Raw genomic sequence first — 18,335 nt, 5'->3', positions numbered from 1 at the left:
AGCCAGAGACCCCTGCCCCCCCCCCCAATCATTATTCCTCAGCATCTGATATCCATTAGCACATTACCTCTGAACATGGAGGATCTCTGTAGCCATTATGTTTATTGCTCATAGATAGACCCCCTTTTTTGTAATTGTGTTTAATCCCTTTCTAATCTGACAGCCATCACCGAGACTTGGGCACCTAATGATCTGCAGGGAAGTAGTTCTGTCTGTCCTGAATCTGCTGCTAACCAATTTCATTGGGATAACCCTAGGCTATTGTATTTGGGAGGGAGGGAGGGAGGGAGGGAGAGAGAGAGAGAGAGAGAGACTGCTGCCAGTCAGTGCAGACAGTGTTGACCTAGAATGGACCAGTGATCTGGCTTCGTGTAAAGCAGCTTCCTATGCTATATTTAGAAAATATTTTGGCATATTTTAGATATATATCTTTGTCATCTCCCCTGAGCCTGCAAAAGAATCTTGGATATAAATCTAGCTGTCTAAATATAATACATGTGCCATGTTCACCCACTTTTTTTTTGAAAGTCTGTCTTCAGAAGAGTAGAATGTAATTCAGAACAAATCTGTGTTAATGTTTCTGTTTCATTGTGAGGGTGTAAAATATGCTACAGATTAATTGTGCCTCATTTTTAAAAGATGAGAGCTGGCAATCCAGTCTGGTTGCATATCATATTATTATTATTATTAAGAATAAACCAAAGAGAGCAAAAAGAACTACTGTTACAGCATGTTGAAAGCAGCATAGGGGTAGACATTATCATTGAACTTGTTCCGAAACATTACCCAAAATACAATTTTTTCCATAGACCAGCTAGGCTGGTTTGTGTTTGTAAGACGTTAGCTTAATCATAATTACTATGGAACAAATTTTCTCAATCCATTCAGATATAGTAGGAGATATGCTCCACCACCCCTCCCAGCCCTTGTTATGTGAATATACTGATACTGGGTTCTTCATCTTGTCCTCTGAACCTTGAAGAAACACTTCTGCCATCCAGCATCAAGAATGTGTGTGATTGTAGATCATACCCTTTCGCCTAGAAACCATTCACTTAATTATATTTAAGCAGGGGCTGGTTTTGTTTACTCAGTGTTGAAAGAAAGACACATCCTAAGACAAGTGAGAAACCTGTGAAGTGGCAGATTTTGTTGGACCTCAGCTCCAGCATACATGACCAATAACCATGGATGACTGGAGTTGTAGTCCAGCAACATTTGAAAGGTCATAGGTTCCCCACACCTGCCTGTCATTAACCTAAGAGGAACTCCCCCCCCCCAGTTGGTCCAGGGGCTAAAAATAATTTCCATGCTAAATTCTGGACCCGAGGCTCTTTGCAGCATTTCCTCTTGAACTATTGACATAGGAATAAATACTTCTGCATCAGCAGTAGCCTTGAGCACCATGAACTTTGATTTCCAGATGAGATGGGTTTTGTTTGACAGACCAGTGGATCTTTCACTTCCAATTTCATAATTTCAGCTGTAACTAAATTTACTATATCTTTGTAATGTGTCCTATATTCTCTCTGAAGATAAATCTAGGTGGGTGTGTTTTTAATCTATTGCTCCTGTAATTTCTTTTTTTTAAAGACAATTTTTATTAAATTTTCCAATTACAAACCAATTATATCACATCAATTATTTAAAATTATACAAATACAATAAATTTAACCAAATATGCCAAATCATACAATTTTTTGACTTCCCATGCTTCAGAATCTGGGGATTCTAAATAACATTTCACCCTGCCATCCTAGTTCTAATGTCCAAATCTTCCTCATAGTTCATTCTACTCCCGATCTTTTCCCATCAAATCCTCTAGATGTTATCTCCTCTCTTATCACAGCTTTTGAGATGAGCAGCAAACGAGATTTGAGACAAAGTCGTTCTTCTGTGTGGGTTTTTTATCCAGTCCAACCTCCCCGTAGATCCCCTCTTAGACTGGAGTGCCTCTCCGGCCGCGTCGACAATCAAGTACAAGCAATCGCCATCTTGAAAGACTCAGATCGTATTCCATCTTCTCCTCAAAAAGTCTGTCAAGCGCAGAAATACAGCTTTCCAGGCAGAACACAGCCAGTTAACAATATACACAGTCTCTTATAACAAATTTATGGCTTTCCCGCCCTGTAGCTGCCCTCTGCCGCCTGAATCCTCCATAAGACAGCCTCTTATCTCTCAAATTCAAAGTGCGACACAGCCCATAAATCCACTCCATAAATGTCCAGATGATATCCAGGCAAACTCCAGACCACACAGCCGACTGGGGAGGTTTTCCTCCTACAGCTAGGCAAAACAACTTCCAAAAACATACAGAATATCAATCCTCTATTATATAAATTCCAAACCACACAGTTCGTTTAATAGTTTCTCATTTGTTCCAAACAACAAGACCGTCCGTCAGAGAAGGTGGTAAGTGCATCTTGAAGAATAAAAATAAAGAGTTCACTTCCCTTTTCGTTCGTTCCCAATCATTCTTCTTTCTCGATGTAGTATTTCCTCGAATCTCTTATCACTCAGCAGCTGAAAATTCCTGGCAGTATCTTCTCCCCCTTCTTCTGAAGCATGTCCATAAATTTAAATCCAATTATTTCTCTTAAATAATGGAACTCGCGCTCGAATAGGGTGGCCTCCAGGAGTTCCGGCCCCCCTGGGTGCTCTCGGCCCAGGTCCCCCCACCCCCTCAAAAGGTCGGGGTGGGTTAAGGGACATCTGTGGGCCAGTGGCCCCTCCCGTCAACCTGGGAGGGTGGGGAGACTGCTTTACTCCCCTAGCAGCCGCCGAATTCCCCATGGGGTTTGGGGATGATGGTACGTGTCAGTCATAACTCCCGAGGAGCACGAGCGGAAGTCTGCTCCTGTAATTTCTGAAACAACTTCGTCTGGATTCAGCAGAACCTGTACACCCAATGACTCACAGATATATTTTGAAGTCTCTCTGTGGGACCCAACTTTCCACCCTTTCCCCTATCTGTACTTTCGCTCCACATTTCATTAGAGAAGCTACTGATGGGAGCCTGACTTATTGCATGACCACAAATTTTATTTGGAAACAGATTGCTTTAACTATCACTGGACTGCATCTTTGGTAGTGGTAACAGATTGCTAGTGAATGTAAAACTATGTATGTGTTGTGAACTTGTTATGATCTTGGAAGCCTTATGTTGGGTGCTTTGCTGCTATTTTACCTAAAGTTTCAGTAGAAAACTTAAGCTAAAATGCTTCAGTTCAGTAAACCTTTCACTGGTCATTTTTCATTTAGAGCAATGGCTCTATTTCCCCTGTAAAATCAGAGATCTGAAACGGAGCGTAATTAAATATAGGAGCCTCGGAAGACATCCGTTAAATGTGTAGTTGGGTTACAGTCACAGACAAAGTATTATCGACCTGGTATTTTATATAAGGGAGAGCTGAAAGTTGTTTGGTAACAGAAATCTTTGTTTGTCATTGCATTGGCCCTTAGTACTGTACATCATTATAGGGACCCAGGTGGCGCTGTGGGCTAAACCACTGAGCCTAGGGCTTGCTGATCAGAAGGTCGGCGGTTCAAATCCCTGTGACGGGGCGAGCTCCCGTTGCTTGGTCCCAGCTCCTTTACCTTTACTGTACATCATTAAAACAAGGTACGCCATTTTAGAAAATAGCTTTATTCGATGTTGGAGCTAAGACGATTCACTTGGAAGAAGATTCTTACCTAGAAAAAAGTTGCACCATTTGAGAATAATTAGAGTATAAAGCACTATTGATGTTAGGCATTTGACTCAAGAAGATGAGCATTAATCTGTCCAACCATTCAGCACTTCATTGCTGCTTCACTTCCATTGATGGGGAACATAAATAATTGGGTATAAATGAGACTTTGCTGCCTTGTAGGGGCATGCCTCCTTATACTGATTATGTAATGATTTTGCTCTGTGCAAGGGATAGCTTATCTATCATCTTCTGTAAGCATTGTACTGCAAGCATCCTCCTTTATCTAAGCAGAGCCACATCTACCAGCCAGGAGCATAGGAATCTTCCTCATACGAAACAGACTATTGGTTCACCTAGTTCAATAGTGTCTTCACTTGACTATTCAGTTTACGAACATTCCCAGCCCTATCTGGAGGTACTGAGGATTGAACCTGGGACATTCTGCTTGCAGAGCAGGTGCTGTACCTCTGAATTATGGCCCTTGGGAACTAGTTGTTAACTGCTTTTCATGCTATTCTAGTAAAGCATCCCTTTAAAGCTTTTAGTTTGTCATATGCTTACAGTCTGGCTTAATGATAAGGTAAAGGGACCCCTGCCCATTAGGTCCAGTCGTGACCGACTCTGGGGTTGCGTGCTCATCTCGCATTATTGGCCGAGGGAGCCAGCGTATAGCTTCCAGGTCATGTGGCCAGCATGACAAAGCCGCTTCTGGCAAACCAGAGCAGCACATGGAAACGCCGTTTACCTTCCCGCTGTAGCGGTTCCTATTTATCTACTTGCATTTTGATGTGCTTTCGAACTGCTAGGTTGGCAGGAGCTGGGACCAAGCAACAGGAGCTCACCCTGTCACAGGGATTCGAACCGCCGACCTTCTGATCAGCAAGCCCTAGGCTCAGTGGTTTAACCACAGCACCACCTGGGTCCCTAATGATAACCTTAATGATAACCAACCCATTATGTTTCCAAAGGGTTTCTCCTCTCCCACCTACTCCCCCAGAACAGGAGACAAATGTGCCAATTTCGCCCATTAATCTATATATGTAATTGGTGGCTGCCAGTCATTTGAATATTTTATAAAGGGGTGCCATATTTCAACAAAAACATATTTCAACAAAAACATCCATATTGGATACATCGCTTAGTTTCTCAAACAAAGCAATTGTCCATACATTCTGTTTCCATTGTATGATGTTGTTTTTAGGAAGGTTTTTTTGTCTATAGCTTGTTCAAAACTGATTCTTCAATTTCCGTACTTAGCTCCTTTTCCCAATTTTGTTTAATAATCAAGCATTGTCTTTCAGCTGGTTTGCATGTAAGCTGTGTACTGCTTTATAGGCCATAACCAGCACTTTAAATTGTGCCCAGAAGCAAACTGGCACAGTGGTAGCTCAGTTTACGAACTTAATCCGCTCCGGAAATTTGTTCTTAAACCAAAACCGTTCTTAAACCGAGGTGCGTTTTCCCTAATGAGGCCTCCTGCCGCCAGTGCCCTTCCACCATTTGGATCCCATTCTTAGACCGAGGTAAAGTTCTCAAACCAAGACACTATTTCTGGTTTTTCGGAGTTTGTAAACCAAATCATTCTTAAACCGGACTGTTCTTAAACTGAGGTACCACTGAATTTGACTTTGCATCATTGCTCTATTTATTGGAGCTTCAATGGTTGGCTGAATTTATTTTTTTGGGTTGAATTTATTTGTAGCTGAATTTATTTCTGGGCCACCACCACAAACCTTTTTGGTAGGATAGAAATACAGTAAATGAACAGATGAAAATGGTTGTCATTCTAACTCATTGAATATGGAATGTATAACCTTTTAAAATGGGTTTTGCAGTCTTGAGATAATTTGAAAACTTTTAAAACTTAATTGGTTACCAGCAATAAAATAAAAAGTTTTCCAAATTTTATTATTCATTATCACTGTGGATTAAACCACAGAGCCTAGGGCTTGCCGATCAGAAGGTTGGCGGTTCAAATCCCGTGACGACGGGGTGAGCTCCCATTCTTCAGTCCCTGCTCCTGCCAACCTAGCAGTTTGAAAGCACACAGTGCAAGTAGATAAATAGGTACCGCTCTGGCGGGAAGGTAAATGGTGTTTCCATGCTCTGCTCTGGTTAGCCAGAAACAGCTTAGTCATGCTGGCCACATGACCCAGAAGCTGTATGCCGGCTCCCTCGGCCAGTAAAGCAAGATGAGTGCCACAACCCCAGAGTCGTCCGCAACTGGACCTAACGGTCAGGTGTCCCTTTACCTTTTAGCTACAGAATATTAGATTATTAGCAGCTTCAGCAAACAAGAGGAAGAAAAGCTGGATTATTTGATATTAATAATTCACACTTGGCACATTTGTTCCAAAATATTGAATGTAAGGGAAACCATGTAATCAACAGCTCTTAACAGCAGTCACACATTAGTAATCTGGTGTAGGTGGCAGTTTCTAGAACCAAGGCAGAATTTTGTTGGAGCTACATATGTTAAGATAAGTGTAGTCAGGCATTGGAATTATGCATAATTCTCAATTAGGTAGAGTATGTGGGTGTCTAGTGTTTTGATAGCTTAATAACTCTCAAGTTCCAATTTGGGTTGCCTTGAATAAGTGACTTCTTGTTTTGGCCATTTAAATTAACTTCTATTAAGTGTATTAAAACTGAAAGCACAGTTCAGATGTGAAGCTTATAGAAGCAAGAATGGCTTGCACTTCTGAGTTGAGCATCAAGGGTCTTGCATGTAGCAAAATAAGATTAGCCGAGACACTGTGATGCTTCATCAGACTAGCAGTTTGAAGTGCACGATACTCATGCCATGTTACAATCTTCCTCTCCCAGTTTGCTCCCGCAATGCAACTTGGAAGAGCTGGGTCTAAGGGAAAGTGGCTTTCTTGAAATACAGAAAAACAGAAAGATTGAAGAACTCACTGTCATGAAGAATATAAGATGCACCTTAAATCTTGTGCAATGTATAATCAGTATTCTGTCTTCCCTTGGATTAATTTCCTCTCTCCACCTTCCCACCCTGCAATCCAAGAGACAGTTATTAACATTAAGCTTTTTAAAAATATTGGCCCCTATAATATCAAATACATCTGCAGTGTTTAGTCTTTTATTTCTGGAGTAAATTCCTGCACCACATCTGGATTTTGTTTGTTCACTTCCATATCATTGCAGCTAATACATGGAATTGTTTCTGGGCGTTACTTACTGTAAACTGTAGACTTATAATCAGCCAGTGGCGGTATTGTGTTTGGACAACAAGGTAGTCTGAAAAAAGGTCAAATTGGTATAGATTGGGACAATTGCTAATGGACTTCTTCTGCCATCAATCAACTCTTTGGCACATGTGAACAACCATTACTAGCTAAGATGTAACCATTACATTACTAAGGTGCTGCTTATGAACAGTAGGACAGCTAACCAAAGTTTCTAGCCTAACTACCTCATAAGCACCTGGCCCATTGGGTCAAACGATTTCTCCACCCTTTTTTTATGAGAAGATCTCCAAGGGGTATAGTGTATAACACATGTATTTCCATTTGCTAAACCCATACCCACCCACCCACACCCCTGTGGTTAAAGCTCTGGTGTACCAAATAATCATCCAGTGGTATGTTAGCATTTTTGCACTCTTCTGTGTTCTGACTTCCTGCATAGCTTTTCTTGATCTGATTGTGTACAATAAGGTCTGTTGAAGGGGAAAACTACAGCTGGCAGTACAATTGCTTATCTTCAATAGCTCAGAAATTTCCACATTTATTTTTATACTTGAACTGTCTTTTAACCCAGAATGACCATTGGTTTTCTATTATTATATTTAAAGCTTTCTCTTGATGTCTTATACTGGAATGTTTTATGAAGTGATAATTTATTATTGTTAAGGGGATTTGCTTTTATGTTTGCTTCTGTTATGCGCAGAATATCTTCCTTTTAAAGCCTAATGGATTTAAGATCAAACATACATATTATATGCATTCTCTATACTAGTAATAGATAGGATCAGAAGCAAACATGGCCGAAAGAATGAATGTGTATTTTAGTTTTGCACATTAGGCTACTTTCTACATCCATTCCACACTCCTTTCTGTCTTCCATCCAGAAAAAGCAATAGGCATTATTCAAGCAAAGGCCATTCAAGGACTGCAAGCAAAGAGGCATTATCAGAGTTCAGGACTGGAGTGGGGCAGCATGGGGCCAGGCTTGTAGATTGTAGAACCATATTTGGTCCATGGCCCAATGCATCCTTGCATGGTTGTTATGCTAAAATGAAGTGAGGATATATTGCATCCTGCCATAAGGCATCAAAGTAGGGGCAGGAACGATTTTTTTTTAAAAAAAGCTCTCGCTTGAGTTTTGTCTTAACCTTTTTGCTTGAAGACAAACATGCAGTTGCCTTACGTAAGGGTCATAGAATCATAGAGTTGGAAGGAACCCTGAGGATCATCTAGTCCAACCTCTTGCAATGCAGGAATATGCAGTTGTCCCCTAGGGGGATTGAACATGCACCATGTTCTACCAACTGAGCTAACCACCACTCATCCATCTAACCAAGTACCATATCAACTGGCAGTATCTCTCTTGGGTAAATGTATTTCCCATTCCAGCCACCTAAGATCCCAGAAGTTAAGTCTGCTTAATGTACAGAATAGATGTCAGGATTTGAGCTCTTGCCACCTGCATAGAAAACTAGTATTCAGCCATTGAATTTTGGCTCTTCTCCATGCAGTGGCTAGTACTGGTGGCTGTCAGTCGGTCAGGAATCCTTGCCGTAATATAATTGCAGCATCTGTTTCTTCATTTATAATGAAGATGCTTGGAACAAGTTAACTCTCCATAAGTCTTGACAGATAATTGTTTTTGCCTTTTTAGGCATTTTAATATGTTCAAAGATTTACTGCAGTATGTAAAGAGCTATAACTTCAAAAGGAAGTTGGTCTCTCTCTTTTTGTCTTAACAATTTTGAGTACATTGTTTGATCTTGCAGAGTGAACTCATAATGTATGTGTAGGGGGATAATGCAGATAGCAATTCATCATATTGGGGGGGGGATGTCTCATGAGGAAAATGAGTGTATTGATTTGCTTCTGCACAGAACTGAGAACTTGCCAGCATGCTTCTAGAATTCCAAGGTTCAGTCCAGTGTTTCCCAAACTTGGGTCTCCAGCTGTTTTTGGACTACAGTTCCCATCCCCTCTGACCACTGGTCCTGCTAGTTTGGGATGATGGGAGTTGAAGCCCCACAGCACCACAGCTGGAGACCCAAGTTTGGGAAATCCTGTTCCAGTCTATTATTTGGAGACTTGGGCAGATAAGGGTACAACAGAAAAATACAACCTCAGGTTACAGATGCTTCAGGTTACAGACTCCACTAAGCCAGAAATAGTACCTCGGGTTAAGAACTTTGCTTCAGGATGAGAACAGAAATTGTGCGGTGGCGGCAGCGGGAGGCCCTATTAGCTAAAGTGGTACCTCAGGTTAAGAACAGTTTCAGGTTAAGAACGGACCTCCAGAACGAGTGAAGTTCTTAACCTGAGGTACCACTGTATTGAGGAGGTGCATTTTCTGAGAATATAAAACTTTGGCACTTTCAAACTACGTTTGTCATTCTATGTACTTGTTCATTAACACATTTGTATTTGTGATACAAATGTGCTCTGGTCCATGGGGTCACGAAGAGTCGGACACGACTAAACGACTTTGTTGTTGTTGTTGTTTAGTCGTTTAGTCGTGTCCGACTCTTCGTGACCCCATGGACCAGAGCACGCCAGGCACTCCTGTCTTGCACTGCCTCCCGCAGTTTGGTCAAACTCATGTTCGTAGCTTCGAGAACACTGTCCAACCATCTTGTCCTCTGTCGTCCCCTTCTCCTAGTGCCCTCCATCTTTCCCAACATCAGGGTCTTTTCCAAGGATTCTTCTCTTCTCATGAGGTGGCCAAAGTATTGGAGCCTCAGCTTCAGGATCTGTCCTTCCAGGGAGCACTCAGGGCTGATTTCCTTAAGAATGGATAGGTTTGATCTTCTAGCAGTCCATGGGACTCTCAAGAGTCTCCTCCAGCACCATAATTCAAAAGCATCAATTCTTCGGCGATCAGCCTTCTTTATGGTCCAGCTCTCACTTCCATACATCACTACTGGGAAAACCATAGCTTTAACTATACGGACTAAACGACCTGCAGTATTCCTAATTTCAGTGCTGCAGACGGTTTGGTTATTTTCTTATAGATGAGTTAAGTGATGGCCCAGGTAGAGAGTTTCTCAGTGGTTGTGCTAAATTCCCACCTAGGGAGGGCCACTTGGCCATCACTGTTACCTTTTGACAGACAGTAAAAATATGGCTGTTTTTTCACCAGACGTTTGTATCGGTCCTGGTCTGAGATGGAAGTTTCATGTAAGCTGTCATTCCTGTGTGTGTTTACAACTCAGTTGTTGTTTTTTTACTACTACTTTTGAGAGCCATGCTGTAGGAAAGCATTTTACACATTTTTAATATACCCCAAACCTAAAATATATTGGGTGGATGGCAGCTCTCCCTTGCCTTTCCCACCTCCCATTCCACTGCCAGATTGCAAATAGTTTGGCATTACATACACAATCAGTGTTGCAGAAATTTTATTTCTAGCCTACCACTTATGAACGATGTCAGTAAAATATTGAAACATAGTAAACCAGTGTGAGAGAATAGTCACTTAGATATAAAATACTGTGCTCTGCAGTTCCTCGTACCTGCTTAGCAGAAGGGCTGTTTCCTAAAGTAAGTATGCATAGGATTGCAGCTATGCTTTTTAATGGCTGAAGTTGTATGTTTGCAGAAAATCCTCAGGTTTAGACTTTTCCAGGGGTGGGAGTTCAGGACAGTTACGAGTGCTTCTGAATGTGACTTGCACTACTCAGTACATGGACAGTATCATTAACATAATTAAGTTATTGTTATAAGTTACATGTTTATATGCAACCAAATTGATAAGCCTGTGTGTGTGTGTGTGTGTGTGTGTGCGCGCGCGCGCGCGTGTGTGTGTGTGTGTGTGTGTGTGTGTGTGTGTATTCTTGATGTCTTGTATTTCTGTACCACTTTAGAGTCAATTCTGTGCTTGTATTTCAATTCTGTGCTTGCCCATTCCTATCAGGAAGAAAGATGAACCATGTTGCATGATTGTAGTCTAGTCTCAAGAGGTACAAAGGCATGAATGACTGCCCTGCTGCCATGTGAAATAAATGCCCAGTCTTCTCCTCAAGTGGAATTGGGGTGGAGGGCGGAAAAAGTTGAATGCTATTACCTGGGTTTTGAGGTACAGACATTTATGTAAGAACACTCTAAGTCAGCCTTTCACAACTAGGCATCTTCCATATGTTTTTGACTACATTTCCCATCAGCCCCAGCCATCACAGCCACAAGTTGGGGAAGACTAAGCCTCAGTTTTGGACCTCTGTGGCTAAAGGAGATGTAACATTCCCTATAATCTACCTGATCTTCCTGTTTCTAGATTTCAAGAGATGTGCTGATAATTTATCTATTACTTGCTCTACTGAGAAGCTCTGAACATTTTCTTCTCTTCTGAAGCTTTTTAAAACTAGCAACTCTATCATGTGTAGGTATTGTTGTAAGCAATGTGCTAAATAGTTATTTTAGTGGAATACTAAACATTTTCCTTTTGAGTTAATATTTTGTATATTAAATATATTTGTAGGAAGGGATGAAACAATGGAGTCTGTCAGACCATCTTTCCTTGATTATTTTGAGCAAAAAGAAAAAGAGAATCGGAGAAACAACTATGGAAGGAATGTACCAGAAAGATATTCCTCCGATTGGAGAGTTCCTCAGGATGGTGATTATGAATTCGTAAGTAAAATACTTTTGGCAAGTTCTAGAATCATAGTTTGCTTTTCTATTTTTTATTGTAGAAAAGGAGAAATAATCCTTAATCCTAGTAAATATTTGAAACAATATAAAGGTGAAAGAAAGAAAATGCATAATACTTTATTATTACAAAGAAATGCTTACTTAAAACAGACAGTACTGAATTGCTTAAGATGTAGACAAGTAAGAACAACAAATGATTTAATTTGGTATCCTGAATGTATTGCTAGCAAAGAAGTATTGCGTATGATAATAATAATAATAATAATAATAATAATAATAATAATAATAATAATTTATTTATACCACACCCATCTCGCTGTGTTTCCCCAGCTACTCTGGGTGGCTTCCAACAAAATATTAAAATACAATGGTCTGTTAAACATTAAAAGCTTCCCTAAACAGGGCTGCCTTCAGATGTCTTCTAAACATCTGGTAGATATAGATAGCTAATAATAGTTCAAATTGCCTGTGAAATGAAAATGGTGTTCTGATTGCTAATCATATTTCAATCACATGGTTTTGTTCAGAGGCGTGGGTTTAAAGCTGCACCACAGTTTAGTTGAATTCTTTTTTTATTGTACATTTCATCTTGGTAAGTACTGTATATGAGAACCCTAATGCTAGTTGATTTGGGCTGTTGAGAAGTGTAATTTATCTCCTTTGTGACAATTACCCATAACTTTTTCACACCCCGCCAATCTCAAATAGCATAATGGGAACTCTTTTCCTTTTTCCTTATGCCATGCTTCTGCCTAAGGAGCTTGAGAAGCTACAGTAATTTTCCTGTTACTAACGGTTGTCAGCTAGGAAATGTGTTCATGGTGATGGGGATTTCTAATGTAGAAGGCACTTGGCAAAAGAAAAACGCTGAAAAACTTTGTGTACATGGCCATCTCTTAGTTACTGCACAGTTCTGCTTGCTGATCACTACTGTTACCTAACCACTTTCAATATGAGAACCCCTCCTATACTCCTTGATTATGTGGTGGGAGAAAGCAGAGTTGGAAGATGGGAGATAATGCATGCCCAGGCTACTCATTCCTCCTAACAGCCTGGCACCCTGTGTACATGCTGGGAGCAGTTGGTGGAGTAGGCGGGAAAATGGCAGTATTGATTCTGTATGTCAGCCCTCCCCAACCTGGTGCCCCCCAGATGTTTCGGACTGGGAGACGCGTTATTCCTTATCTTGCTGGTTGGGGCTGATGAAAGCCACCTTAATAAGGATACCACCATACATGGGCAAGGATCGTGCCCTGTTGGTAACTAACCAGCGGTTACATACTTGAGATTTAGTACTGCCATTATAGGCTGTAATACTGCTGAAGGAACAATGTAATTCTCAGCCAAAGCACCTGTGCATGTGTAGTAAGTTCTCAATATATTTGAGGTGTGTGTTGTATTGGCAGAATGTTTCTTCCAATGTTAAGACACCATCTCCAACCCCTGTCACTGCTTATCACATTTCTCCTTACTTATTTTTTTAAGTCACCTTGTCTCCAAAAGCTATTTGTCACGTTGCAGAGGCATATAGGACGGTAGCTGTCCAGTCCATTGAGCTGAGAATTGCCTTCACTGACTGGGATCCCAGACCAAGATCTTCGCCATAACTTGGTGCCTGATCTCATTAACTGGAAATGCCAAGGATTGGTCCTCAGATACTCTCCATGTATTCTACCATCGAACTGTGGTTCCTTCTTATAGTTTTCACCTGGTGTCCCCCCCCAATCCTGCACCATACAGTGGAAATCTTTAAAGACAGATGTCAACTCAGCTTACTGTGAACAATTGTTGCAAGCACCACATTGCTTATTTAAGATGCAGCCTTGTCGTGCAGTATGTGGCATAGTATCTGAAAGGATAAAGCAAAATATTTGCATGAATCTCTGCAGGTGATGGCTGTTCCTGGGTGAGAGTTGTGCTTAGAATTTCCAATTACAGTAATCAAAAGCAGTTGCAGTAATTCAATAGCAGAGGCTTAAATACCATTGCACCAGTGCATGTAATTAGTCACGTACTGTTGCAGATTTAAATAAATTATGCTGCCCTTTTTATCCTGAAGGGTTTGCTCATTCGGTCTTCCCTCCCCATCTTCGAGCTTACATATACTATAGTTTAGATTTTATTACTTGAAGCATTGTTCCTTACATTTTTAATCTTCTTAAAACATCCTTAAGCTAATTGGGTCTCTTTTTTAAAGTTTGATTTATTTGTCAGTTGGGAGATGTCTGAAAAAACGCAGGAGGTTAAAATGTCACTCAGTGCATATTTACCCAAGATTGTCATGGAAATTGAGTGTTCACTGTGAATAGTTGTACTGTATTGCAGTTCTCAGAGAGCCTGCTTGTGTAGAGAGAAACATAAATGATGCCTCTTTATGTTTACCGAGTTTTGAGGCAGTTAGGCTTAATTGAATGGCTTTTTCAAAATGTAGCTAAATTTGCCCCTTTAACATCCCTTCAGCATGACAAACACTGTCTTGGCTGGGAGAAAGAAGGTAACAACAGCTGACTTCATTCCTAATTATTTGCAAACCTTAAATCATAATACAAGATGTGCTTGTTGTTCTTTTATTGCATCTTCATCTCCGTCGAAGCGGAGGCACCATTCCAGTGTTGCTGGTCTGGATATGGATCTAAGGCAGCTGTTTTCTCTGCCACAGATCGAGTGACCTTTCAGTATGTCATTCTGTAACTGAATTCCTTGTCTATATTGCTGAGGACAACTCTGTTCTAAAGTATAATATACTTGGGGGCTGAAGTGGGGAGCCCTTCCCATCACCACAGTTTCATTAATAATTTTGCATTATCAACCATGTTGGAAAGAGTCGAGAGAGTTGGCTAGGGGCTTTTGCATGACGAAGCTCCCAGAAATCCCAAAATAACTCACAACTGACACGATATTTTAGGTTTGGGTTTTTGGCATTATTTTGGCCACAACTTATATTTTAATTCTGAGTGTTGGCTTAGGCTTTGGTTAATCCATCTATTCACTCTAAGGGACAGGACCATTCCATCTGTCCGGGTTGGGCAGGACCAATTCCATCTGACCTATTTGGGTCAGGACCATTTCCATCTGACCCCCTTTTGGGTCAGGACCAGCTCCGACTTACCTAATGGTAGGTAAGTCAAGTAAACACCCCAAGGGATTGGAGGTACTGTTCACAGGCACTCTCCTCTACCAAGGAATGTTCCCCAAGGCTCGGCTCTGTAATGGCCGCACCATCCTTGCCTATGGCAGGATGAATGGACTAGAGTCCCTGAGCCCCAGGATTCCTTTAATGAAATACTTCTATAAGGAGCAAGTTAGGGGGGTAGGCATTTTTATGCCATGCCCCTCCTATACCAATTTTTAACCAAAGCCTAACGGCTAACCTAACAAGTTGTGACAAGTTGCTTGTCAGTAGGCAAAAACCAAATGGCAACAGCCAATCAGCCAAGTGGCAAAATTCCTACTGGGCCCCTGAATACAGACGACCCCTGCGAACGGGCAAGCAGTGTTGACTAAAGCCTATAGGAACAGCGGCGGGCGGGTGGGAGATTCAAAGGCTTTCCGAGAGTGAGGCTAAAACGAAAGCAACTGGGGATTAAGTAAAAGGCTGCTGTCAGTCAAAACTGTGACACTCCCAGATTTCTTTTGAGCTCATCCGCAACCCCCACTACACTCTATGGAGCGTAATGGGCTTTCCCAAAATATATTTCTTCCTTGATATGTGTATTTCAGGTATTCCCCATTTAGGGTGTATCTGTCCTGATAAACGTGCTTCTGCCTAAATTTCAATTTGATAGTGGCAGAAGATGGCATTCTCTTTCAAGCATGGGGAGAAACCTCATACTGGCATTGCTCCTACCGCTGTGGAAATGACAGTGATTCACTCAGATTTGGTGCATATTATGCACACTGGGTGCAATCTGGTGCAGATCTGGCTGCTGTCATACATTTGGAGGTGTATTGACAAGGCTGCATATATACAGTGCACCTACAGTTCATAGCATGAGCATAGAACATAATGTTTTGAGAGAACACACATTACTCATTTAGCCCATATGGTTGTGCACATCAGCTGTGAAGAGTCTTTAAATTGCTTAATGCAGTCTTTGAAGCTATGTCGGGCTTGGCTTGTGTGCATGTACAAAGTGCACCCCTCACTCTCCCCCACCACTGAGGGCTAATCACCAAACTATACTTGGCATATTTTACATAGTTAGCAACTGCACAATTTTTAGAAAAGTAAAGAGTAGGTGGGGATGGGGCTCTTGATATTGACACCTGCTATTTGCATTGGTAGGAAATCTTCCATTGGTACCAGTGGAAGCATTTCTACTAATACAAATGATAGGCATGGGGTGGTGGTGTGTGAGCTGGATTTTGGACCACAGTGGAAGTAAAGTGTTAAAAACCCCTATCACCAAGATCCAGGCCCTACCCCCACATATGCTATTTAAACTTCTTTTTTAAAAAATATGACTCATGTCACATCCAGTTTGCCCTAAGTAATCCTATCCATTCTCCACACATCTGGAATTGGGGGATGGAGAATGTTTTCAAGCTAGAGAGCTATGGACTTTTGAGTCCTGTATCCTGAGGTTTTCACATTGTTTCATGCTTAGCTCCATCTGTGTCCTAGTGGTGTTCAGTAGGTTTTGGAAAAATAGGGTGGCATTTTGTTTGCTCTCTAAACCTTTTGTATGCAAAATTGTGCTTTCTCTGACATTCTTTCCCACTTAAATTTTTTCCTTTTTTCGGTTAACCCTCCTGTATAACTGGAACCCTTTCATCACAAACATTTGATATTTGCTTCTGGTATGCAAGTGATGCCTTTGCAAAGGTCAAATGCTAAGGACTTCCTCACATTCTAAGATACCTTGGCTGCTTCATAACATGCTCTGAAGAATGTTAATGGTTTTGCCAGTTGTACAGAGGAAACATCTATTATCCTTTCTGGAAATGATTTATAGTGAGCAACTGCAAGAGGCCGAGTGATTTATTGCTTATTGATCAATGAAAACATGCTCTGGTTTACAATGACTGGTATGTCTGCTGTGTTACAGGCCTTTGTGCTGGCGTCATTTGTCTTACGAACAAGTCACTATCATCTCTCCCTTTCCTCAAATAGTTGGTTTTTCCCCCTCTTCTGAACTCTAATGTTGGACTGCATGTTGGTAGCTTAGAGTTGATAACGAATTCCTTCTCTGACTCTTGTCAATCCTTGTTTGGTGGTTAGCTCCATCTAAAGTTCAGCTAACATAGAAACAAGACTTTTCCACAGGCACAGGGTCTTCACGGCCAAAACAGTAGCATTTATTTCATTTCACATTTAATTTATATACCACCTTTCTATATTACTACGCACAAGATGGTTTATAAGCTGAAGAAACAAGAAAAATCACGCACATTATAATAATACGATCCAAACCAAAAATGTCATAATAGCAACATACCTTTAAAAGAAACAACTTACATAAAAAAGTAATATTCAGTAATCCATTAGAATATAATAGTACACAATAAAATTTAAAATAAGCAAATGATAACTAAAGAGAAATTCACTCTTAACAATGGCAATAAATAATTTCTACCGTAAACTAAGCAATAAAAATAGCAAGTCACATGGCGGAAAAATAACATAATACAGCTTGAGAAGCAAAAACATAACACTTGCTAAATTATTTTTTAAAATGTCCCTGAACTCCTCTCTTCCCAGCTGCTTCTGATGTTCCTAAAATCATAGTTTGGGAAAGGCTCCTAAGGCTGCAGGGTGGGTGAAGGCAGGTGGAAAAAGCCATTGCCTGATTCACATATATCCAAGTGGCTCGGTTTATGCTTTATAAATGATGAGTTTTATATCAACACAGAGTTTGGCCGAACTCGCCATGGCACTTCTCATGTTGTTATTCCGGAAGTAAATTTCCTTCTGTTTCTAGCTTGCTCTTCATTAACCATGACAGCTTGCAATTTAAAACACACAATAGATGGGGTTCATAAAACCATTACAGTATGAAACCTTTTAATATATCAAATAGAAGTGCATTGACCACAGTTCCAATAGTACAGCAAGCAAGACCCCATTAGTGAATGGCCTCGTAACATCAGCCCACCCCAGAAGCCTGTTTGAAGAGGCATGTCTTCAATTCTTGCCATAAGCTAAACAGCAGCTCACACTGGAGGGTTTACTATTGAAAGATTCACATGTAAAGATTTTTGCTAGCAGATAGATATATACACAAAAGTGGTGTTCCTTTTAGTATGCTAGGTGTTTTATAACTTTAAAAAAGCACTTTCGCTGTATGATATCTAAAGGAATTTCTGTCCCAACATTTCTCACTGGCAGATTATAGGGAGAAAAACATAGTTTAGACACCTGCTATATTTGTATTTGGCTAGCTATATTTAGACACTATATAAAAACTTCATTATCATGTGCATTTTTATTAATAACTTTGCATGGTAGCTTTGTATTTTAAACTAGAGGTGAATAGATAGATGTGTCTGGAGTATAGTTTGTGTTAGATTATCCTGTTTATCAGTGGGACAGCTTTTATGGATGCCATGATGCATCCATAACTGAGTTTTGTCTTCCTGCATAATACTGAAATTTGACAAACAGGAAGCTTGAGATAGGATGGATCCTTTAACTAATATTAGACTTTCTCGTGAAGGTAGTTCTAAATTAAAACTTAGATGAAAATGCATTGTGCTGAAATAGGATTGTATCCAGTGTAGTGCTGTTTTAAAGCCACTTAGTAATGTACTTGTTCTGTTGGTGAACAGTTTGCTGCTTAGCATTAAATCCAAA

The 18,335-nt window shown here is 40.6% G+C and overlaps 1 protein-coding gene across 2 annotated transcripts in view; it reads left to right on the top strand.

The window, feature by feature from the left end:
- Positions 1 to 18,335, top strand: part of STK4 (serine/threonine kinase 4) — a 72,276-nt gene that overhangs the window by 22,507 nt on the left and 31,434 nt on the right. For both annotated transcript variants that reach the window (XM_035122210.3, XM_088674596.1), the window contains one exon: positions 11,370 to 11,521. In XM_035122210.3, the coding sequence (XP_034978101.1) occupies positions 11,370 to 11,521 (152 nt within the window). The remainder of the gene's footprint in view (positions 1 to 11,369; positions 11,522 to 18,335) is intronic.

This window comes from Zootoca vivipara, chromosome 7, assembly GCF_965207765.1.
Source record: "Zootoca vivipara chromosome 7, rZooViv2.hap1.1, whole genome shotgun sequence".
NCBI lineage: Eukaryota > Metazoa > Chordata > Lepidosauria > Squamata > Lacertidae > Zootoca > Zootoca vivipara.
This window is presented reverse-complemented; position numbering and strand designations above follow the sequence as displayed.